Source organism: Ruditapes philippinarum, unplaced genomic scaffold (assembly GCF_026571515.1).
Source record: "Ruditapes philippinarum isolate M1 unplaced genomic scaffold, ASM2657151v2 ctg7063_1_1_1_1, whole genome shotgun sequence".
NCBI lineage: Eukaryota > Metazoa > Mollusca > Bivalvia > Venerida > Veneridae > Ruditapes > Ruditapes philippinarum.
In genome coordinates, this window is record NW_026860818.1 from 11,288 (window position 1) to 37,218 (window position 25,931).

At 29.5% G+C, this 25,931-nt stretch overlaps 2 protein-coding genes across 4 annotated transcripts in view; one reads left to right on the forward strand and one right to left on the reverse strand.

The window, feature by feature from the left end:
- Positions 1 to 3,516: 3,516 nt before the first annotated feature.
- LOC132713466 (calcyphosin-like protein) overlaps positions 3,517 to 25,931 on the reverse strand; it is a 37,530-nt gene continuing 15,115 nt past the window's right edge. The window contains exons 1-2 of one of the 3 annotated variants that reach the window (XM_060696078.1): positions 16,425 to 17,043; positions 3,517 to 5,174 (exon numbers count right to left, since the gene is read on the reverse strand). In XM_060696078.1, coding sequence (XP_060552061.1) covers positions 4,939 to 5,174; positions 16,425 to 16,785 — 597 coding nt within the window. In that variant the 5' untranslated portion in view covers positions 16,786 to 17,043 and the 3' untranslated portion in view covers positions 3,517 to 4,938. Of the gene's footprint in view, positions 5,175 to 12,161; positions 12,744 to 16,424; positions 17,044 to 25,931 lie in introns of those variants that run through there. The other 2 variants (XM_060696076.1, XM_060696077.1) reach the window with 2 other exon arrangements.
- Positions 23,686 to 25,759, forward strand: LOC132713471 (calcyphosin-like protein). Its single transcript, XM_060696083.1, has 3 exons — positions 23,686 to 23,707; positions 24,091 to 24,303; positions 25,474 to 25,759. Exons 1-3 carry the CDS (start codon positions 23,686 to 23,688, stop codon positions 25,707 to 25,709), a joined length of 471 nt encoding a protein of 156 aa, XP_060552066.1. The 3' UTR covers positions 25,710 to 25,759.

Here is a 25,931-nt window from a genome sequence, read left to right on the forward strand (position 1 = left end):
TGAGAAAATATTTTTGTATAATATTCAGCATTGCTTGATAAAGATACGAAAGACTATTTTCATTGTTCTATTTTCAATTACATTTTCTTACTTATACACAAGCTTTATATAAAACAACGTTAATACGACACATTCTTTATATAATATTTACAACAATTACTTTTAATGACATATTATAAAATAAATTTTCCATGCCAACGTTATCATATAACCAGTTTACAGTTATATATTTCCACAAAATGGCCACATTCAATTCCCATGGCAGTAAAAATTATAGCTTCGTGCATACATGATCGTTGAGTTTAAGTTATTAGAATGAAACATTAACAATTGTTTTTCAAAACAATTTTTACAAAATCACGTAGGAGATTTATCACATGCTAGCAAATCAAAAAGTAGTCTTTAATAGTAGCTTATATTTTCAAATTAGTTTTTATGTTTGTTGTTGTTTAAAAGATGTTTGTATAAAGCTGTGTGTAAACAAAATAAAATATCGCGGGACAAATATTTTGTTACCAATTTAAAAAGGTTTTAAACCAGTTATAAGTAATTATGTGCATTGCCATTTGCTCAAAACGAATTATACCTACATATTTCTTGCACACAGGCATTTTTTAATTATCATTGTTAAATCAAATAAAATGTAAACAACAAACAGCAAAAATATAGCTTTAGATTAGAAATGTATCAAAGTGTATTTAAGGCTTTGGTTTTCTGCTTAAGCCGGTGCTAGGGGGCGTGGACGGTAGTTTGCACTTAACAGTACCGTCCATGAACAGGCTCAATCAAACCGAGCCTGCAACATTTTCAATTTTGTCGCGTTGGGTGTTCTATAGGGATTCTTTTTTCACTATATTTGACAATTGATAAGACTTATTTTGGTTAAGGTACGTCGCACCAGCACAGTACAGGTTTACTGGTAGAGAAATACCTCAAGTACCCTCGCGTGCAATATTTAAGGCAAGAACGGACCTCTGAATAGAACCACTGAAGCTAGTTGTCATGTCATACAATATTGCTTACAAGAATTCTCATTCCCTTTGATATCACAGGTTTTATTACAAAGAATGGCTTTTCACAACGGCAAACGAATCGTAATTTCTCTAACTTTTTTTTCTTATAAACAGTACTTTCTTTAGATTTATCAGGCATGAGCAATAATGTAATGAAAATGTTGCAGGCTCGGATTCATTAAGCTTGTTCAAAAACAGTACTGTCAAGTGCAAACTACACTCCACGCCCCCTAGTACCAGTTTAAGCAAAATTCAACATTTTTAACATGAAAATGGTGAAATTTTGAATTTAGAAACATCCGATGTGTTCATCATATAACCTTCAATGTGACACTTTCGTGCTATTCCATGAATTGCGGTGTATGGTCCTTAAGTTAACGAAAACATTCGTCCAAAAACGAGACAACAATGGAATTTTGAAAGGGGATCAGAAGTTATGAAGCCTGCTTTTCACAGATATTGTGTGAAAAGTTAAAAAGCAGGCATCATATCCTAAGGGTGGATCATACTAAATCATTTTACATTTATTCAAACTAACCATAAACAAGAGGGCCATGATGGCCCTAGATCGCTCACCTGACCCATCAAACTCATCCAAACAATAACCTAGACAAGCATTCTGACCACGTCTCATGACAGGTGAGTCAAAAATGTGACCACTACAGTGTTAACAAGGATTATCCATATTTGAGCAGTGTGACCTAGTTTTTTACCCAGGTGACCCATATTCAAACTTGACTTAGAAATCATCAAAACAAACTTTCAGATCAATTTCCAGGATACTTGGATCAAAACAGTAGCAACTAGAGTGTTAACAAGATTTTTCTATTTTTAGCTCCGGTGACCTAGTTTCACATGCGATTTCGAACTCATCCGAGCAATTACCTAGACAAGCATCCTGACCAAGTTTGATGATAATTGAGTCGAAAATGTGACCACTAGAATGTTAACAAGTTTTTTCCATATTTGGGCGGTGTGACCTAGTTTTTCATCCAAGATGACCCATGTTCGAACTTGATTTAGAAATCATCAAAACAAACTGTCAGACCAATTTACAGGATATTTGGATCAAAACAGTAGCCACTAGAGTGTTAACAATATTTTTCTATTTTTAGTTTTTCATCCGAGATGACCAATGTTCAAACTCATCCAAGCTATCAACTAGACAAACATCCTGACCAAGTTTGATGATGATTGAGGTAAAATTGTGACCGCTAGAGTGTTAACAAGGTTTTTCTATTTTTAGCTCTTGTTACCTAGTTTTTCATCCGAGATGACCCATGTTCGACCTCATCCGAGCTATCAACTAGATAAGCATCCTGACCAAGTTTGATGATGATTGAGGCAAAAATGTGACCACTGGAGTTTTAACAAGGTTTTTCTATTTTTAGCTCTGGTGACCTAGTTTTTCATCTGAGATGACCCATATTCGAACTCATGCAGGCTATTACCTAGACAAGCATCCTGACCAAGTTTGATGATGATTGAGGCAAAAATGTGACCGCTAGTGTGTTAACAAGGTTTTTCTATTTTTAGCTCAGGTGACCTATTCTTTTCATCAAGGATCACCCATGTTCGAACTCATGCAAGCTATCACCTAGACAAGCATCTTGACCAAAATTGATGTTGATTGATGCAAAAATGTGACCGCTAGAGTGTTAACAAAGTTTTTTTTATTTTTAGCTCCAGTGACCTACTTTTTCATCTGAGATGACCCATGTTCGAACTCATCCGAGCTATCACCTAGACAAGCTTCCTGACCAAGTTTGATGATGATTGATGCCAAAATGTGACCGCTAGAGTGTAAACAAGGTTTTTCTATTTTTAGCTCCGGTGACCTACTTTTTCATCCGAGATGACCCATGTTCGAACTCATCCAAGCTATCACCTAGACAAACATCCTGACCAAGTTTGATGATGATTGAGGTAAAATTGTGACCTCTAGAGTGTTAACAAGGTTTTTCTATTTTTAGCTCTTGTGACCTAGTTTTTCATCCGAGATGACCCATGTTCGAACAAATCCGAGCTATCAACTAGATAAGCATCCTGACCACGTTTGATGATGATTGAGGCAAAAATGTGACCGCTGGAGTGTTAACAAGGTTTTTCTATTTTTAGCTCCAGTGACCTAGTTTTTCATCCGAGATGACCCATGTTCGAACTCATCCGAGCTATCACCTAGATAAGCATCCTGACCAAGTTTGATGATGATTGATGCAAAAATGTGACCGCTAGAGTATTAACAAAGTTTTTCTATTTTTAGCTCCGGTGACCTACTTTTTCATCCGAGATGACCCATGTTCGAACTCATACGAGCTATCAACTAGATAAGCATCCTGACCAAGTTTGATGATGATTGAGGCAAAAATGCGACCGTTACAGTGTTAACAACAAAATGTGAACGGACGACGGACGACGGACAATCATCGATCCTAAAAGCTCACCCTGAGCATGCTCAGGTGAGCTAAAAATGTAAATAACATTAAAAAAACAATAAAAAACATCTGAGGTAACCTTTATTCTAATCTTTTCAGAAATATTTTATTTCTTTATGTTATGTTGAATTATGTTGAATTAATTGTTTTTCAAATAAAATAATACATGCATCAGTAGTAGTATTTGAAATAAAACAATTTTAGACATATATTTAAATGAAAATAAAGCTTGTTCAAGGAAAATATGGACATGAAATATTGCGTTTTCCTTAAACAACTTGAGAAATTTGACAATAAATATAATCACTTTTTTCTTCCCCATATTGCATTATCCATCAGAGAAGAAAATATAAGCAAATTACTTACTTCATAATGTACTGTTAATAATTATGGAGATTGAGTAAAAGTATAAACATTTGTATCAACACTATTTCAATTTTCCAAAATATCAATTACAATTCTGTGAGCATGTTCATGTAATTGAAATAAGATTTTCTTTTAAAATAAATATCGAGAAAAATATCATAATTGAAGTTGACATTAAATTCTAAAGTATTCTGAAGAAGCCATTTTAAATGACTCTATATTATAGCACAAACTTAATATTTTCGATCTTCATTCATTGTTATAAAGACTTAAGAAATTTGATGAGAGTCTGGAATAAATGTATTAAATTTAATTGCTCCAATTACGCAGCTTTATTGGCGTATTTCAGTCTTAAATTTTATAATCATTTCCTGTAATTGTTTTATCAAAAGCTCAGAAAATCCCTTAACAGCTGAATTGTTGCATTCATTACTGATAGACATCTATGCGCTTGAGTAACAAGTCCTTAATGATAATTACAGTTCAAAATGTATTTTCTGATGTAGAACAAATTGACATGTAAATAATAAATTATATCACCAAGTCGTAATTACTGTAGGGAAATAAACGTTTTACTAAGAAAGCAATAAGAACTTATGACATTTAAATGTCTAATGTCACGCCTTTAACAGCTAACATGATGGCCAGTCCGTACGTGTATCCATTTACACCTGGATGAAGTTAAATAATGTGGAATTTTTGCTTTTTGCTTTTGACGATATGATTGTCAACAGGACTTTAACAATTAAGTCAAGCTTTTATTACAATACAACGGTAAGTTTTCTTTTGTTTAACTTATTAAACATAGTTCAATACATCATTTTAAAGTATCTAATTGCATGACAAGATTATTACAGTAATTCTTAAGGAATAATTGAATCAAAGAACTATTTTATTTAACAATGTTTAGATATGAATATTACTCTTATAGATATATAAATTATTTACAATCAAGACTAATGGACATTTTTTAGATAAGTTAATATTAATTTCCATTTCTTTTCTAGAAGTAGTTCCCAATTCTTATATTGAAAATGATCATATCCTTTTATATTAGTCAAGTTTGGCGAACCATAGCAACTAAAAAAATAAACAATTATTAGTTGATATTTCTGTTCTTTGTTTCACGATCCTCTGTTTGGCAAGCCATAGCACGCCCGCATCATAAGATCGAAATAGCTGTCATCATCAACGGTTGAACTGACACCAGCATAATAGTTCATGAATTCTTCACGTGTCACTTTGCCATCCGGATTTCCAGGTGTATCGATACTGTCCAAGAAGTTCCGGAGCACCTGTTCTTCAGTCCATTCACCGGATACAAACTTTGGATGTCTTCTTGCGTTTGTAGAATAGACGACTGAAATAAAAAAAACACACACTTGTTCATTTTCATCACAGATACCAATATGGCGTTTTTTCCTTATAAAGATAATGAAAACAAAAATAATGATATTTTAAGAACACTTTATGTCACATTAAAATTACTTGCAATATAAGTGAAACAATTTGTTTTGTTAAGTACGCAACTAAATATATTTCTTAAATTTTTGAATAAATGGTTGCTTATTGAAAATAAAAAGATGGTAGCCACGGCATTATATCGTTATTCTTTATTTATTATTATTTATTTTTTTTTTGGATTTTCGGTTTCTCGGTACTGTTTTAAACAACATGGGCATATTCATTTATGGTGAAGATAATAGTTATATTAACTTCACACTCAAATGTAAATTTTACTTTCACGAAAACTAATGCTGTACAAAGGAAATAAGCATTTTAAGTAGTAAGAAAATCTCATTTTTAAATTGATAGTAAACACTTGAGCATTCTATTCATTTACAGTATTACATGAAATGAAAACATCAATTCAAATTTAAAAAAACCCCCGATGTAAATATTTAAACCCGACAAGTGGGATTTTTGCCTTTATTATTATAATATTATATATCCAAAAAGTGATATTTCCTTTTGCATTTTTTAAACTTGCCGTTTTAGACTTTCACATATGAAAAACTACCTAAGTTATACGCGAATTGATAAAAACATGTTAGCAGAGAATATTGAATATTAAAAGGAAATTGCACACTTCGGAAGGTAACAGATCACTTCAGTTGCGTTGCTGTGATTCAACGACTTCTCTAAACAACCTTGTTTAATCAATATCACCCCAAGGATTTCCTGTAACAGAATTAGCTGTATCGCCTAGTTACAACATTGATTATTTTGATTTCCCCCTTTTTTCAAATTTTAAATTTTAAAAACTTCCTGTTTAAAAATTTTTTTTAATTTTCCCTTTTGAGAACCAATAGCTAAAACTTAAGTAAACTGCCCCTTTTCTTTATATCTTTTAAGGGAAATGAAAAAGTTTTTGGGGATTACAAAAATTATGTTTATACTTACGTTTAAAAACCCGATTTATAAAAACATAGGTTAATGAATGCTTTTTAATTTCAAAAATAATTTCCCATTTAAAAAAGGTATTATTTTTTTTTACTCCCCCTCTTAAAATTTCTTCCAATTTAAATTTTACCCCCTCTTTTTTGCACCCAAAACAAATCAAATGTTTTCGTTAATGAAAAGGGTTTTCAAAATTTTGGACAAAAGGAAAGGCCTAAATTTTTGGGAAAATAAGCTTAAAAGTCTATCTTTTTATTTCTATCCCTGTCAAATGAATCAAATAACATTCGGAGATCGCTTTTATCAAATTCAATACCATACAATTTCAATCCCTTCTTCAAGCTCTTGATAGCACAAACACTTTGAAAAGTCAGTATCCATTCTTCTGAAAGCAACAGCTAGTGATTTTAATCCACCAACACCTTTTAATAAAACATTGATCCTCAATTTTTCAAGAAGTTCAAATACTCGCTTATGTTCAATTATAACTTGCTTGTACATCTTGTTAGTTGACCTTAAAGAATCGGATTACAGCTCAGATTTTACTTATATCATGTTACAAATTCATATATTCGTTTTTAAATTCGTAAATTTTGTAGATAAGTTAATTAAAAAACAACTTGATAAACATCCTTTGCTAAAAAACATGTCAACAAATATGCACGTCATTTGATCACAAAAGTATTTTCATTTTAAGAATTTAAACATATTTAATATATTCCATTCAACTGTAGTTAATGAACTTAGTTAGTGTTCCTAAGAAATATTCATGTGGAAAAACGTTTTACTCAGTTCCATATCCTAACACAATAAAGAACTCAGCAAACTAAACATCAGTTACGTTTATCCTGAAATTGATCAATAACTGTATACCTCATGAAGCTTGATTTAAAAATAGAACTGTGAGTAATTTGTAACCGATACAAGTTACGATTGGTGCAAATTAACAACAGGTAAAAAGACAATTATTTAGAAGCGTAACGGTAAAAACTGATATTGGTTTTTTCCCAAGCGGTTTTAAGCAAGCCCTGAGCAAACGTATATGTTATTACCTTGAAATTTTGATAATTGTACATACAATGTTTTCATGCAATATTCTATTTGCTTTTCCCTTATTATTAAAATACATAGTTTGTGAGGTGTGACAACGTTAAGTAACCCTGTCATGTGTATAGGCAGCAAAAGAAAGTCATACATAAACAAACAATGATGCATTCGTTTTTGTTTTTTTATCCTTTTTCACATTATATGCCTAAAAGAAACGTATTGAATCTAGATTTTAGACTTATCAACGGCGCATGTTTCTAAAGAAAATATAGCTAGAATATATAAAGAATTTAAAGATGTATTATTGTTCAGTAATTCAGTCCCTTCTTTATAATAAATATACATTGCTTGAACGACTTTTAAGACTGTATTGACCAAAACAAGAGTTTGTCTATTTTGAATACTTGAACTGATGTTGCCGCTTGTATAGCTGGGACATCATGAAAAATTATTTGATGATACTGTAATGGTATTTTAAAGACTTTGAATTATTGGAAACATTCGATTTATTTTCATTCTAGCTTGTGGGTAGTAATTAAGAGGTATTTCTGAACGCTAACAAAAAACTGAACTGTTTTAATCAATTGCGTACAGCTAATGCAAAAACGAAAAATGTGACAATTTCAATAAAGTTTGCAATAAATTAACATAATTATTCTAACATTTTAATGACATTTTTGAGTTGCATTGTTTGTAAACATCACTTCAGAAGAATCGGAAGGATTTTGGAATGGTATGCATGTGAAAGAAGGCCCATATTCATATATTTCAAGGATTGACAAAAATAAATGGACATTAAATCAAATTTAAGAATTAATAGATGAAAACTTTTTTTTTCAATTAATATTATCTATCATTGAATAATGCTTTGCAAAAGGTGTTTTGTTCATGTAAATGTTTTAGAAAAAAATCTAAATTGTGATTTTCGGCACAAAGCAAAAACCATAGCACCTAACTACTTGTAATATACTACTTTCAACCGGAAATAATAAATACATGTATTAGAAATCATTTGTTGCTGATATTAAAATTTAACATAAAATATCTCAACATTGCTTTAATAAAAAAATAATAAAATAAATAAAAAAAACAAACAAACAAATCAAAAGGAAGCACGCTAAACGCTAATGGAATATTTAACTATTTTAATGAACTGTGGATTTCTTTTCAATGCAATTATTTACGTTTGAAATTCGTTTGAATTTTATTTAAAACACTTTTTACATTATAAAACTATAACTAATAAATTATTTATAGTGATTTAACATTGGTAAATAAACTCTAATGAAACAGATAGAAAAACTACTATCGTAACTGTTATATGTTGCCTCTAGAGAGTAAAATATTACATATACAACAATATACCAGACGCCTTAGTACAGGGCAAAGCAGGGAGATACATTGAGGTAAATGTATGTTATAAATATTTATAGATATTATAAATAATTATAGATATAAAACTCGAAATATAATTCTATTTTTATCCACTAATACATTCCTTTATATAACTTTAATGTCTAAAACAGAAAATAGGTCGAAGAAGATGAAAACAATTCCAAAACGATGCATATTATGTGTGAAGTAATGCATATAAATAAGTTCTGTGACTTGTAATAATTCTTTGATTTAGTTAAGATGAAGAAGCAATATATGCATTACATTTCGTTTGTCAAAACTAGTGAAAAAGTTATTTGTACATTATGAAATGCATACTTGTATTGACAGGAAATTGACGAAGTGTGTGTTAAAATGCATTACTTTTATTACTTTACTACTTTGCAAATTACTTACTTATAAGTTACTTTGAAAATGCGTATTATTTCGCCACGTCTATTGGCCATGTTAATATAGTTTTGCCACGTGTAGATAGTTTGGCTACTTCTATATAGTTTGAGTACGTCTATAGAGAGAGAATGATGATTTTAAGTGCCAGCATACCACTTTCAAAAACAACTGTTTAGGATGAGAACTTTTAAGATTTGTTTGTTTGACATTTCTCATATGTAAATCTATTATTATATAATATATGGGAAAACCAAAGGAGTTGTCTCACCTTCAAAGTACATTAATCCTTCCCCGTTTTAGTTATGCAAATGATAAACCATTTCGTTCCTTCTTTTTCTTATATTATCACGTATACACTTCTAAAATTTACCCATTTATGTGAGTTGAGTTGAGTTTATTGGCTAACCTATATATAAGATGCATAACATTGGATGCATCTATTTCATTAATTAAAATTGCAGGGTAACGACTAAAAGTTAAGATGGCTTATTTATGCAATGTTTTATTATCAGTTTATCTCCACGATAATGCAAAACACTAAGAGGAAAAAAACAAGAATAACAAATAGAGTGACTTTGTCTACGTTATTTGCATTTCTCATGTCCAAGGCATAAAACAGAAACTACGTTTCACAAAATATAATATAGAAGTGTTAGAAAATCTACCAATTGTAAATAATATATAAAAACAACAAACTTTCAATGTACGAATGTTTGGATTCCATCTTGTTCAACCTTTTTAGCAACTCACCATTTTTATTTGTTTGGGTCGTCAGACCAAACAAATAATGTTAGCGAAATTTCAGACCCTGATGCTGTTAATTGCAAATGCCGAAAGTAGTCCGCTTTTCAGAAGCGGTTACTTCCCTTTATATGTACACTAACGCCGAAAAATTCAGGGGAGATCACTGCGTAAAGATTTTCAAATGACAGGCGCATTAATTTTCAAGCAAAATAGTTTCCGAATGGTCGAAGATTTCTTATATTGTTTTATTCATTATAGATATACATGCTTATAGTAATCTCCATGATTATTTACATCTGTGTTAAACAACAGGTTTCGAAATAATAAGGGTTACAAACCCTAATTTAGAATAATGTGGTTTTCTTCAGGCCCTTTTCACATAACTTCACCGTGGCCGAGGGGTTTGCACCTCTCGCTTCCTAAGCGAGAGGTCTGGAGTTCAAGTCCCGGTTAAGGCAACTCATTTTTTTTTTAAATTGTTATAGTCAAATAAACATTGAATTGAATAACAGTGTTGCAATTAGTCTTATAGCCAATTTACTACAGTAAAAACACTGGAAACAGCATTGGTGGCACTATACAAAAACAAATTGGTTTATAATCTCACAACTTTCACCTTTCTGACATTCTGAGACCCAAACAAATTCAGTGCCTTCTGTGCTTTGATTTTATATATTCTCATAAATCTGTTCGATATATTAAAATCATTTAAAATTACAGTAATTACTTAATAATATGTAAAAGTAACCTACTCTAAAAAACCTTTTTTCAATCGTGCATTTTGTTTGCTTTTAGTGAAAGTATCTAATCTTTATGAACCCCCATAATTCATGGAGTTTTCATTTTCAATATTGAATTGTTCTAAACATTTGCAATTATCATGTAAATGACAGTCAGTGATTTAGATTGCAGCTTACCAATGATATCTTCTTTCTCTTCCAAGCTATCTTTTATAAAGAGGAAATGAATAAGAAAATTTTCATTAATGTTTCAATTAATCATAATGGAAGCAACCACAAATTTTTAACATATAAATTATCGATAATGAAATTCGCTTACTTGTTTGCTTGTAATAGATTGCGCGGGTAGATTCTTTAGATAAAATAATCACCTGAGTTGCAAACATTTCTTAGTTTACATTACAACAGATGGTATTTAAGTGAATTTTAATGCAATTTTGTTATTGTAAACTTTCCATTTCTAAACCGATTTATTTTCATTTGTACCAATACGTTTTGTACTTCAAGGAGGCACTCATGATAGATTGAAAATACGCCTACAAAGTTTAGGAACTTTGAAAATTTACGATTGACATTAACTTAAACCATTATTAATGTTTCTATGATATGGATATTGTAAAGCAGTCTTAGGAAATTTAAGGAATGATTTTGATCAACATCTCCCTAAAAAGGGCCACCATCTTGGTATTGAAAGAAAGCTTAGGACCTTATTTGCTTGAATATGATACTTTGAAAGAAAACAAATGTTGAAGAAATACTATTATTGTCATTCATATGCCTACAAACTGGACGAATAAATGAATTGTAAAGATCATGCTAAATTAACAAAATTAGCTTTGCTTTGTAAGAATATTTTATCTTTTGTTTCCTTGTCATTCTCTCATAATTTAGTACCAGCATAATAGTAATCGCAATTGCAAAAGTATAATTCATCCAGTAATAAAACTACTTGTTATTGCTTATTACATAATTATGTTTAATGTCAAAGTTTTTGTTTTTTTGATAGCTGTTTGTAATCGTATGAAAATGTATCTTCAATCAATATAAGAATTGAATTGAAATGAAAAATAAATCATGATTGATGTCAAATAAGAATAAAAAGGTTTTCGAAGGATTTTTTTAGTGGATTTGTCCAAATTAAGATTTAACAGACTGTATCGTTATCCTCAAGTAATACTCATTATCCTCAAGTAATACTCATTATCCTCAAGTAATACCCATACAAAATGTATTCTGTCGACATTTCAGGCTTTCAGTTTTCTAAAATATTTGATTGAATCTGTTCTAAAATCATGCATATATTTTCAAATTTGTTAAATAAAATATATCATGATGATATTTCTGCACATACATAAACAAATTCTATTTAGGTATTCTATTCTAGGTATTTTCTCCCTAAATTGTTTGCTGTAAGGATTGAGTACTTTTTAAAAATCTTATTATCTTTACTAGGTTCAATTTATAAATATAATTATAATACTACAAACCATAAAATATGAAACATTTGTTGTTTTTTTTAATTATTATTGCTTATGGCAAACAAAATTGAAAAATAATTTTACTGATAAACTGATTAAAAACATTTCTCATGAAACATAAGTATTGTTATGATCGGTAAAATATTTACCTACTTTTTAAATCATCCATATTAAGAACTCCATCTTTATTTGCATCAAGTAAGTCAAAAGCTTGATTTATAACTTCTATTCTCCCTTTTGTCATCGGAGGTCGTAACTTGGACACCAGTTCCATGAAATCAATTTGGCTATCCTTATTTTTGTCGAATGCATCAAACAGTACCTTTGCATCCTCTTCTACTAATTTAATACCAAAAATATTTAAACCTTTATAAAATTCTTGAAGAGATAAACGTTTGTTAAAATCGGTATCCATCATTCTGAAAATCACTGAAAGACGTTTAATTCCGCTCACATTTTGTGATAAACACCGTTTTCTAATTTGTTCAAGTAACCAGTTAACTTTAGCATGTTCCATGGTAAACGATTTTCAATTTTAATACGATTATTTACTCACATAGCATAACTCCATCATTTTCTCAAAACTGTATCAGCGAGTTCTTCATATTTCAAACGAGCATTGTCTATATCCTATCTATTGGTCCATCATTGGTGAATAAATGCTCCAATACATCTTAGTAAATAAATATCTCTACAAAATCGCATTTACAATTTAACTGGGCGAAAACAGGAAGGAATTTCCTGAGTAATGTATTTCAAGCGAAATCTCTAAGAATGCTTTTGTGAAGCATATTAGTCAAATGCCACTTTGAATTAAACTAATTACAAACGGATCATTATTAAAATCCTACAAGTTATGTTTTCATTCTAAAAATTAATTTTCCAATGAAAATTAAATGTAAAAGTGATCATATGCTTTAAAAGGAGATTTGATAATCTAAATATATCGAAAGAAATTCCACAGGAGAATGTTAGAGTATACCAACTTAGGGTATTCTAGTACAATATGTAAAGTAGTACAATATGTAAAGTTTAGATTTTTTCTTCAACGTGTTTTTGTAAACTTTCAAACAAAATTGAGGAGAATTGATAGTCTTGATGTTGATTTTAAGTGCTTTCAGATTTTTCAAACACATTTAACTATATACCTGAATTTTTTTCTCACAAAATACATTGTATGCCGAAAACATGGCGCTGTTTTCCAAGTCAGTACATCGAAGTTTCATGTTGTTTGAAACGAATCGTGATAATACTAAGTATCTTTTTATAATATAAGTTGTAAAGTTAAAGAAAGTCTGACAAGAATTTATTTAAGTGCTTTATTTTTCTCGTGCATATTAAGTTTAAATTTTTGATGTAAAATTTTTACAATATTGTAATTTTAGTAAGAAGGACAAATATAATGATTGTTTAATGTTCGATTTTAAACAGAATCAAACACAACCGTATATTTACGGATATACTTATGTGCCTTTTAGTTTCCTTTTCATTTTTCAACCCTTTTCTCTTTTTTGAAATTTTTCATTAAAACTAGATTTTTGAGAATGACTGACTTACATAAATACCATACAAGGGATTACAAACTTTTTAAAACAAAAACACCTTCCTTATGATTTTTGTTAAAATCTATCAATTTCATTGTTTCGAAGTTCGACATAGTTTGTGGATGTAAATGCACGAAAATATGAAAGTAAGGTATGTTCTATGAGAACATTTTTTCAACAAATTAAAATAAATGTATTTCAAACATTGCTGATTATTGAAAGGATATTTCTTTTAGTATTAAATAATATATACAAAACAATAACATGACATCTAGAAGGTATTCATACTAATAAGTATGATTTGCAATACAGCTTTTACCAATAAAATATCCTTCAATCTGCTTGACGAATGTGTTAAATTTCGGAATACATTTTGTAAAAAGAATATACGTAATACGTTTGTTTTGACTTTTGTATTACTTAATATTGCTGAAATTTTGAAAATTTAAACATATTTTCCGGCACAATACATTTCAATATAAAGTATCATTTTAACAGGATAAAACGATATTCGAAATAAGATTTTCAAACAAGTAGAAAAATAGTTCCAATAGAACATGAAAGTGTATGAAATCAGCACACTTAAATGATATGGAAACTACGTTAAAGTAATTAATTTTACATCTGGGTGAATTTTGTATTCAAGACCCAATTGCACTAATATTTAGATTTTCTTCCGTTGAATAGACTCGTATTTGTTTACATCCAAGCAATTGCAAGAACATTTAATTCGTAGTTTTTGCTTTTTTAGGTATTTCCAGACACAATCAGGCGTATACAAGAAGATATAATCGACATGTTTTGCTTGTTTAGGTATTTCCAGACAAATTTCAGACGTATACAACAATATATCTTAGCACTGTCTCTCCGACGTGCATAAAAAATTGTGTTTTCACCATACAGTAAACAAATCAGAGGTATTGATGTTATATAAATTAGATAGTCAATGAAACATACGAAATCATTTAAATGTTAAAAAAAACGCAATATATATTGTTGAATTCCTAACTTACGGTATCGTTTTTGTTAATCTGTGAAGATTTCGTCAGTAAAAAAACTACAACAAAAACCTGATACACTTACAGTGTGATTACAACAACTATACCGAGGTTGGAGGAATATTGTCGAAGACACGTTCCTTTCCTTTACATGTTTAAAAAGTTTTGAGTCAAAGTAACAAATGAAGCTTTTTCCTCGCAAAGTGATTAAAAGTTTATGCTAAAACACTACGTTTTACATTAAGCTTATATGTAACGTTCAAGTTATCAAACAGAGCCTTTCTTCCATTTGGATTAAAATCATAATACAACAAAGTCATGTCAACTAATGTCAGATTGCGTTTCCTGGGAAATAACAATTTCCAATATAAAAACAAGTTATAATTTATAAAACACGATTGTTTATTTGTCAACTGCAATTATTTTGAAAGTTCCAAATAACAACTAGACAATATGAAATTATAATGGGACGAATAAGGATATGATGTTTAAATAAAAAAACAACAACTGATTACTCCACAAAAGCATCTTCAAATAATACAAATAACATCCTTGAACGTAACATGAATAATTAGAACACATATTTTTAAGGAGAGTATGCTTTCAATTACAGTGAATTATATAAATTAAATTTTGATACTCCATTGGCTTACAAAGTATATGTATACCAATTGTAACGTGTAAATGTTAATTATAGTCAGCAATATAGATAAGAACAATATATACCCGTTTATATATGATTTAAGATTAATTTATAGATAACGTCGTTATACATATTTAAGTTGGTAGAAATTAGCGTATTCCATTTAAATGCCATTATAGTTACTGGGCTATGAAATTAAATACGAAATATTTTACAGATAATATAAAAGGTATTTAAATAGTGTTGTGGTGACAAACGGAATCATTGAATGTTGCCTCTTCATGTTGCAGACTCAGTTTGATTTGTAGCAGAAATAAGTGCAAGATATCGTTCTTAGAAACCAGGCACCATCTGAAGCAGAATTCAATATCTAATGGTGAAAAGGGTTTCTGATTAATAGTGAAGTAGTTTCGTATAAATGACAATTGTTTAAAATTATTTTGAAGACAGTGATAAAATATACATTTTTAAACAATTTCATTTTTTTAAATAGAGGTACGTGAATTAAAAAATATGAATAAGACATGTCTTTCGTGATTATGTCTTCATTTTTGACAATCCTATACGAAATTTTACGGAAATCAGATGTTTCCTAGAATGAAACATAGATTGAATTTTATAACATTGGAACCGCTATATTGTTATAAATAAAACAAACGATAATATTGTATTATGAGCATGATATGTGCATGTTTAATATGTTTAACAATTCTTTTAAGTACAAAACTATTGTATCAAGAATGTAGAGTAGTTTTGAAAAAGAATTATTTTCCGATGTTGCTTTACAATAATTATGCATATTGATTACCTATAGCTTTTTTATTTAGAAAGTTCCCATGGAAACAAAATGATATAGTTATATAATCAATGAAAGAGACAATCAATAACCTAGGAAACCCGATCATGATTTACAAGGCAATCAATTACATGTCCCTAATGACGCAATCAGGAAAGAAGAAGTAATACTGCTGGCCTGAATTATCTAAAAAATTAATTCCTAAACTACTATTTATGAAATAAATTACTTTTTAAATGAAATATTCAATGTACGACATGTATTAAATGATATCTGAGAAATAGTATATCCAGTTCGGAGAAAATTTGAAAATGATGACCACAATTGGTAACTGAAAATCAAAATTTGTTCAGTAATAAAAAAGAATAGAAAGGAAGAAAACAGATAACAAATAAATCCCGAACAAACATGCATATAAATACCGACAAACTTTACCTTCAAGATCATCCAAAATAATAGCTTGATCTTTATTCACATCAAGTTTTTCAAACGCTTCATTGATAACGTCAACCCTGCACTGTTTCATTGGTGGGCGGAGCATGTGCATAAATTCACAAAAGTCAATCCCTCCGCTTCTATTTATATCTAAAGCATTAAAAAGGATATGCAGATAATTTTCAGATAATTTTACTCCTAATTTCCCTAGTGCTAATTTAAGCTCCTCAAACACAATTCTTTTAGAGTAGTCTATATCCATAGCCCTGAAGATTAAACTAAGTCCCTTGATACTATTACAACCTCTTTTTAGACATTCCTCTCGCAAAACTTCTATAAGGCTTTCAGCCGTCTCTGACATTTTTTAAATCAGTTTTATATTTAATAAAACTGCAACAAAACTCCGAGCAACTTTCAAACCCTTCCGCAATTATGAAAGGAATAACTTATTCACAACAAAAATATATACAAATCATAATGCATGTTCTTTTCAATATATGTAATCCATGTATGATGAATTGTACTCGAAGTTTGTTCTGAGTTATGACTCGGCAACATTTACATGTCTCTTGTATGAACAAGGAGACATTTATATATAAAACGATATTAAGATACAACTTTTGTACATGCTTTTAGCATTGCATAAAGAGGAATGCAATCATGCAATATTTGTTATTTACAGAACATATATATTTGTATAAATCGATGAATGTATATGCTCAACACTTATTTAACCTATTAATTTATCTAAAATAAAGTAATCAATAACATACCACAAAACTGTAGAAGCTATGTTAAAATTAATTGTAGCTAGACTGACAGATTCCTTTAAAATGTAGGTAATTTAAAAGATGTTTCACATCTTTTCCATAAAAGTATATGTTTGAACTTCATGGGGCATGCAAAATTATGCGTGGAGTAGAAACGTTGTTTTGCACGCACTCAAAAGTAAGACCGCGGTAGTGCTCTTGATTTAGGTTAGATAATATAATTTTTTTAGCTTTAAATGGGAAGAAATTTATCCGCTGATTTGGGGAATACGTGCTATCAGTAAATTTAATGAAAAAGCTTTTATCGATCTTGTTATTTTCAGGCGGTGTTTTGTCGTTGGAGAGCCTTTATTCATTTCCAGTGTTATTTCAATATTTTGATGTTTTTCCCCAATTGCTCTTTTTAATTTTCTATTACATTTTCCTAAATATTTTTAGAAATTGCTTCTAAAATGTTATTTACTCTGCAAGTTGTATTGATATTTCCTTTATTGAACAGAATCTACCATTTAAACATGTGTCATATGCATTGCAGCATCTGTTACCAGAATCATAAAAATCGTACTCTCCAATTAGCATTGTCAATAAAGAAATCGACAACAATTATATTCTGTTGACATAGAAGGCCATTGGTATTTTTATAAGTGCAACTTGTTTTTTATGTGATTAATCTTTATAGTTCAATCGCTTATTTTGTCTGCATTTCTTTGATATCTCTCTCTTTATTTTAAAGAGTAATTTAATCGTTTTTAAATGTAAAGAATATTCCTCATAAATATACTCCATGATAGAACTTAAAGTTCAATTCAAAGAAATTTTAATTATCATTTTAGTTTAACAAAGACATATGGTGCAGAACCTTTAATACTTCTTTTGTTGAGTCAGAAGCTTGCGTCAAGAAGGACATGATATATTGCAAAACAAAAATATCGTGAAAGGGTACGCTGCAAAATCGATTAGGAATGTTGAGGAAACAGGTAATAAGGAAAGCTCATCTGAAATATTGTTTTAGCTAATTGGCAAGATTACTGTGTACTCAATACTTATAGAAATTAAAAAATTGAAATATTGAGGAACAGCATCCAAACTGCACTATTTTAAAATGTTTCACCGAATTAGCAGATTAATACCGTGTATGGATAATAGTGGTAAGTGCAAGCAATCCTACGAGCTCCCTAGAACTGAATTATGTGCAATTTATGGAACATCTAATTTGACGCGCCAATCTTTGAAAGAGAGATATGGTTCCTAAAGTAAAAGAATGCATGAGCCCTAAATGGGAAAACAATATGGGACACTAAATATGAATTGCATTTTGGAAGCCATTTATAAGTTAACAAATCTTAATTATTGCAATCTTATCTTAATACAACTTTATTGCAGACGATGATTAATTGAGGCAGTCATTATATTATTTATTTAAGGATGTTTGGCAGGACAAAATGCGCAGTATATACGATTGCATAATAATATATTTAGGAAAACAACCGTTAATACACGCCAATACAATATGATAAAAGTCTTTTTGACGAAATTTGTATTATTAATGTGCATCAGCCGTGCATATAAATAATATGAACGTCACGTTATTCAATAAAAATCTACATTATCAGTTTGGTTAGACAACATTTTGTAATCATTACTTTATGTTTCACGTTTTTGTACTAATTTTTTCATTTCCATCTTGAAAATGAATTTTCACTTCAACACGCTAATTGTAAAGAGAATATCCTTAAGTAAGCTATATGCTGTTAAAACATATCAGGTCTACATGAGTAAATAGAAAGTGGCAATCAAATGAGTTGTGAAGATATTTGTTTGAGGATAGTATTTTCAATTAAGACGAGAAAGATTTTAAGTCACGCAAATGGGATTAGGTTTTCATTTTAAATTATATTTTTGATTCTAAATTACATGTAAAAGTCATTTCAATCCTTATTCTTTCTATGTTTCTTTTTTGCAATTTCAAGTTTATTGATAGGAACGGAACAGTAAAAATAATAAATTTATGTCAATAATTGTCAATAATTCAATAAACCAAACAGTCATTTTAAATATTTTTCTATCTTTGATGTTTTATAGTTCGCTTCTTTTCTTATTTATACCAGATGTCAAAGCAATTATTTATGTTGCTGTATATGGCAGTATCAAAACGTTTTTTTTTATTTCCAAGTCTCCGTAGAATTGTTCAATCTCCGATATTCTTTAGTTATCAGTGATTTTTCAAAATTGTATCTTATACGATGATGCAATGTATAAATTGTATTGAAATATATACAAACGTTGGTTATAAGCGTTATTTTGAAAATAACAAATGGAAATCATCTCACAGAATGCGCACACTTCGCTTTATTAATTACATTATGCACAAAAAATTAAAATCCCAATTTAAAATTTCGACATTGTTAGATTTCGACATGTTCAACAATAAAACAATACGTATTATTTTCATATAATCATGAAAAATATTTGCAATATATTGTCATATACATGTAACATAGAAAATATCTTTGATATTTTTATGATTATTGCTTATTGATTTACAATAAAAAAATTGCAAGCTGTTTTACAGGAAAATTAGATCGTGTGATTGTACGATAAAATTTCTAAACTTCTTGTTAGTGTTTCTTTAAATGAATTGATGAAAAAAATGTTAAGCGTTAAGATGCAGTTATTATCATAGAACTAATATTTTTTACTTCATACTTTTGAAATAGCAATTCCTTTGATACTAAATGAGTAACAATATAAAAACTATCAGTTATAGCGCTTAAAACAACGGAATAATGAGTAATATTGTGAAGTACTGCCATGTCATTTTTTTGTACATGTGCGAGTGGCATTTTTATTTTCGTATCAGTAAAATAAAAATAAAATATCAAATGAAAACAGAACTATAAACAAGTTGAGGTGTGAAGACATTTTGCTATGTCAGTAAAAAAACATAAGTAATGATAAATATTTAATTACACCGAATGTAAATCAACAACAGTTGTTGATTTACATTTGGTGTAATTAAATATTAATTAATCAGTATGCGTACGTTCTAATAGAATTATTATACCATACCTCATATTAAAAAAAATAATATTCTACTTTTATATAGGATGTATTTGCAAAATATGTTCTTTAGCTGAAAAGGTTGTATTTAAGTTGTATAATATTTGTCTTGGGTTTCAGATGCCGGGTCTGTTTCCTATTCAACCAGTTTCAAATCCAAGCAGCATTTCTCTTCAGTTAAAGATTTCTGATATTTTAGAACACTTTTAGAAATGGAAAAAACAGCAGTTAATAAAAATTCAGCAGCAGCTATGGTTCACTGACCTGAAAAATGGGCAAAGATATAAAGGTGTATAAAGAAACCGCGTCTTCAGTATAAAGCACTTAAACTACACTATAAAATTAACCAACTCTCTTCATATTCGTTTGTAAGTTAACAAATACTCGTTGTAGAAAATCTAAATATTAGTGTTATTGGTATCTCAATATTTACCACAATGCCCTACTAATCTGAATATTTACCATAATGTCCAGCTGCTTGATCAGGTAATATCATTAACTTGTTTTCCTCGTTATACTGGATTATCAACCTAGTCTACCTTCAAATTTGTACAACCCTTTCAAACCATTTCAAATATGTATATTAAATATATCCTACGTTTGAAAAGGTATCTTAAAAGATTTTCGCATAATCATTTTTATGATTATTTTTTCAGAATTAAAATATTAGTTGCAGAATTTTAACGATGATCTGTTCTCAATAGATTTAATTGAAAGTGGCACCTGACTGCTGCACTTTCAAAAATATTTTGCTTTGAAATATACGTCAAGTATTTTGTTGAAGATTAATTTCTGCTTTAGATAAGCTGAATGTGTAAAGCTATTTATAACCGGAGACGTATTGGATCATATATTCAGCAGTGATGAATTTTGTAAAGGTTTGAATATTTTTGGTATTGTATTGGTGCAGCAGGATGCAAAAGTATTATTCGACGCATTTGATAAAAATAAGGATAACCAAATTGATTTAAATGAAACTAAATCTCTTTAAAAAAGAATTTGATACAATAACAAAATTGAATTAAAATTTAATTAAGCGTTATGCTGTTTCACGGTAAACTAAAAGTATTTGGAAGTAAGGTGATGGTCTTTTTATAATCTAACTGATCTGCAAGCGTTATCTACTTAAAGTGATATTCAACATTTAGAGCAAAACATTGAAGGAATCGGGAAAAACATCACTTTGGTTTATAAAAATATGTATGACATACATATCTATTTCTTCTTTATAAGGGGATAACAGACACTTTTGGTAATAATCCGTATCTATCACTGCCAAGCCTGATACATGTTTAACATTAAATATTGCAACATTTTGAGATAAACACAAGTACATTTAAGTGAAATAACAATAAATAATAATGTATATGTTATAGTTCAAATGTTTCTAAGAAACAGGACAAATTAATTTTCGCATCTGGCATGTTAACTGTATATGTTCGTTCTAAACATTTCCCTCTCTATTTATTAAGGAATTTAGATAGTTTGATATTCATGGAAAGAAATACAAATTCGTTATGCATGCAGATATTTTTGAAACTATCACGAAAATGATGGATTTTACAGATAACTGAACTTATACTTATGTAAGCATCAATTTACAAGCAATATGTATCTATTTCGAAATTGCTTCAAAACCCCTTTAGCATGTTTTATTGCTCCAGAAGGTTTAAATCATATACAAAATGTATTGGTGGATAAAGATTAGTTACATTTCGAGTTTAATATCTATAAATATTTACGATATTCATATATCTCAAGGTAATAGATATTTCTGAATATCTTGTTCAGTATTTAAGCATCTGATATATAAAATTTCATTGTTCAGCGGTGTAAAATATAGCTTAAGTAGTACCACCTCAAGTATGCTGCTGCTGTTGTTGTTGTTTTAGAGAGTTCAATCATCAATGATACATCATTTATAATATGTGCACGATTAGGAATATAGTGAAGGACCTATACGCTTATAAATGATTAAAATATGCCTTTTATAATGTGTTTTTCCTTTATATGCGTTTATAGATGAGGCATGGAATATGTATCTATGTTTTATTTGCGCTTATAGAACGAAATGACTGAGTATCCGCCTGATTTTAGTATACGGAAGAACATTTCCTTGAAATAATGCAATTCATATTAGTATTACCTTGAGAAAATAGAATATAATTAATAAACGAACAACATATGAACACTTGATGCACATACTTTTTGTATTATTCTATATTTATAAATTTTCGTGCATGCATGAATTTTTCTTTTGCTTTGAGTCTTATCAATAGCTGTGTCATAATGAAAATATATTGTCTTCAAAAGATGTACATGATGTAATTCTAGTATACCTTGAAACATTGAAAATTCTGTAACTATTTCCCATAAGATAAAAATATGTGCGCTCTTATTTGTATGCAATGTGTGGTAACTTTAGTGCATACATTTTTTATTCTCGAGGTTCTACAGTGTTTTGAATTGTCACTTATTTACTTCTTAGACAAAATGTTAATTCTAGTTTTTATGCATGTCAACACAGATGTCACCAACGTATATGGTTTCCTTAATATTAGATAGGGAAAACATTATTAATCATTCGAATACAAAACTGAATTCTTTCGAACATTCAATAGACATAATAACATTTTGATTTACAAATTGACAAATTATTGTTAATCAGAGTATATATTAATTTGATATGGATGTTTTGGACTCAGTAAATGAAAACTAGGCCGTATGGAGTAAAATATTGATTTTATATGGACTTTTTTGACTCGGAAATGAAATCGAAGTTAAATTGAGAAGGTTTAATCATATGTTGCATATTCTGTTTCTTCATGAGAAGACTCAAATTCGAAATTGTGTTGATTACAAAAGTATAAGACAACTTATGTCACAAACATTAATTTGTTAATTTTGTTACATTGTATATTTAAATCGCCACCTTTGTTAAGTGATGCTTCACTAAATATTCAATGTGTTCCCAATAATAAACATGAGCATTCAAATGAAACGAATCAATTGTTTGTTTGTTTCTTGACAATGAATTATGGTGTTCTTTAGTACAGTTTATGCAGTGTCCGATAGTGAATAAGCTATATGTCATCGTAGAATATATAATCAAAGTTGTTACACTTCACAAACTAGATACGTCATCAATATATATGCGATATAGATGAAATTGTAATTTTTTAAGAACATCGTTAGATCATATATCAATATATCATGATTACACCTACCCTAAACCCCTTTTGAAACGACTTGAAAAAAGCAATATCAGCTCTTATATTTTCACTGTTTTATTGCAATTGTGCTTTCATTTATTGTCTGTCTTTTTACCTGCTGTTTAAAGAAACGCGATCATTGCACCAATCGTAAATTGTAGTGGTCTCAAATTACTCACTGTTATCTTAAATCAAGCTTCGTGAGGGAAACGGTTATTGATGAATGAAGCTGGTATTGAGGGTGCTGTGTGTCATGTGACAGAAATTAGTGAAACATTCTGTCGGAGTGTTTAGTTAGTACACGAATAACAGTTATAATTGATAACTAAAGTACAAAATATGACAATCAAAATATTATCAAGGTAAAGATATTCGTTGGCAGGTTTCATTTTTCTTTGATTTACTTTATCTACAAAGTATAGTCTAATGGAATTATTATTGTATTAAGGAAGTGTATATTTCACGTTACTAAAATCAATTCATACAATGTATAAGAAAGCTAAAATTGAACATAAAAATGTGTTGGAACTTCTTAACAAACGGAGAGATCAATGTTTATTAAAATGTGTTGGTGGATTAAAATCACTAGCTGTTGCTTTCTGTCCTACCAGGAGCTTTAACAAGGAATAAATTTATATGGAGTTGAATTTGATAAAAGCGATCTGCGATTATTATTTGACTCATTTGACAGGGATAGAAATAATCAGATAGGTTTTCTAGAGCTTATTGCGAAACTCAGACCTCCTATGTCAAAACTTAGAATCGATGTCATAAACCAAGCATTCGATTTATTAGATGCAAACAAAAATGGTGTTTTAAAAATGGAAGATTTGAAAAGTGAGTAACATAATATTTTTATTTCATGTGTACTTTATTAAAAAAAGAAAGTGTTCAAATTAACCTATGCATGATTAAATGTTTCTTGCTTATTAGACAGATACGTTAACATTTTTATGTTCTCATTTCCTTTTGTAAGTAGAAGGAATGTTTTTGGTAAAAAATAGCTCTTGATCTCAAAGCAATTAAAATAAAAATGAACATTGACAAGAAACAGATACAAGAACTATTTCTAAAAATAATCAATAAAATTCAATTGAACCTGACAGGAAACCCTTGTCGTGAAATTGATAAATCTGGGTTGTGTAAGAGCAATCATGTTAACACATCAGGACTGAAGTGTTATGTTTACAAATAAAGTGTAAGATGAACTCTTTATAACCAATATTCTCTCTTTCGACGTGTATTAACTACAATATCTGACTAATAGTTTCTTAACTTAAGTAAATGTTTATTTAAGTCTGTAGAGTTTGTTATTTGAATAATATATGTTAAACCTATTATATCGGGGGGAGGGTGTTTTTTATATATATTTTTTGAGTGCCCAATTTTAGTTGCAAATATAAAGGGTATGAGTTACAATAAAAACACGTGTATGCTGGTTTGGATTAAAACCATATCTAATACTATATCTAATGCTATGAATAAATATGAATTAATGCTTTCATTGCTTTTATTAAAATGTATCGATTAAACCTCTAATAAGTTTTAAATATGAAACATGCGAAATTCCATTTTAAATCTGAAAACAAAACGCAAATAAAATTAAATTACGAGCCTTAGATCTTAGCATGAAGGTAAAATAATGACATTTCAGTTTGGGATCATTCAATTGCACCCATGTTATAGTTATAAAAGTTGCCTACCATCAGTTGAATAATTGAATTGTTAGCAATAATATCACCCTGTCATTGTTCGGCTTCCTTATATGTGCTTCCGTGTTGCAGTAGTTTGTCGAGGTTGCGTTCACAGATTACCGACGTTTACTTGGTGATTATTTTGTCATATTTCTTTTTAATTATATTGTACAGTTTATATAAGATCGTATATAATGCACCACTTTGATCACTTCATAAACGACATAATCTATTTGAGAAAAATCAAATGTCATATCATAAACAAGTGTATACTTATTACAAGCTCATATTAGAAGTGGTTTTATAATTTCAGTCGTCTATTCTACAAACGCAAGAAGACATCCAAAGTTTGTATCCGGTGAATGGACTGAAGAACAGGTGCTCCAGAACTTCTTGGACAGTATTGATACACCTGGAAATCCAGATGGTAAAGTAACAACCGAGGAATTCATGAACTATTATGCTGAGGTCAGTTCAACAGTGGATGATGACAGCTATTTCGATCTTATGATGCGGGCGTGTTATGGTTTGCCAAACAGAGGATCGTGAAATTAATGAAGACACATAGATGTTTAACATTTGTGTTGTTTTCTCCGAGATTAATGGTATGGTTCACAATACTTGCATCAATGATTAATTTGAGGTTGTATGTGCGGATATTGCTAAGAAATGGTGCATCATGCAACCTCACATGATCATGAAAAACAGTTCGGTTTTAATATGAAAGGAGAAAAAGAATAATTAATACATAAATGATATAACTTCATGATC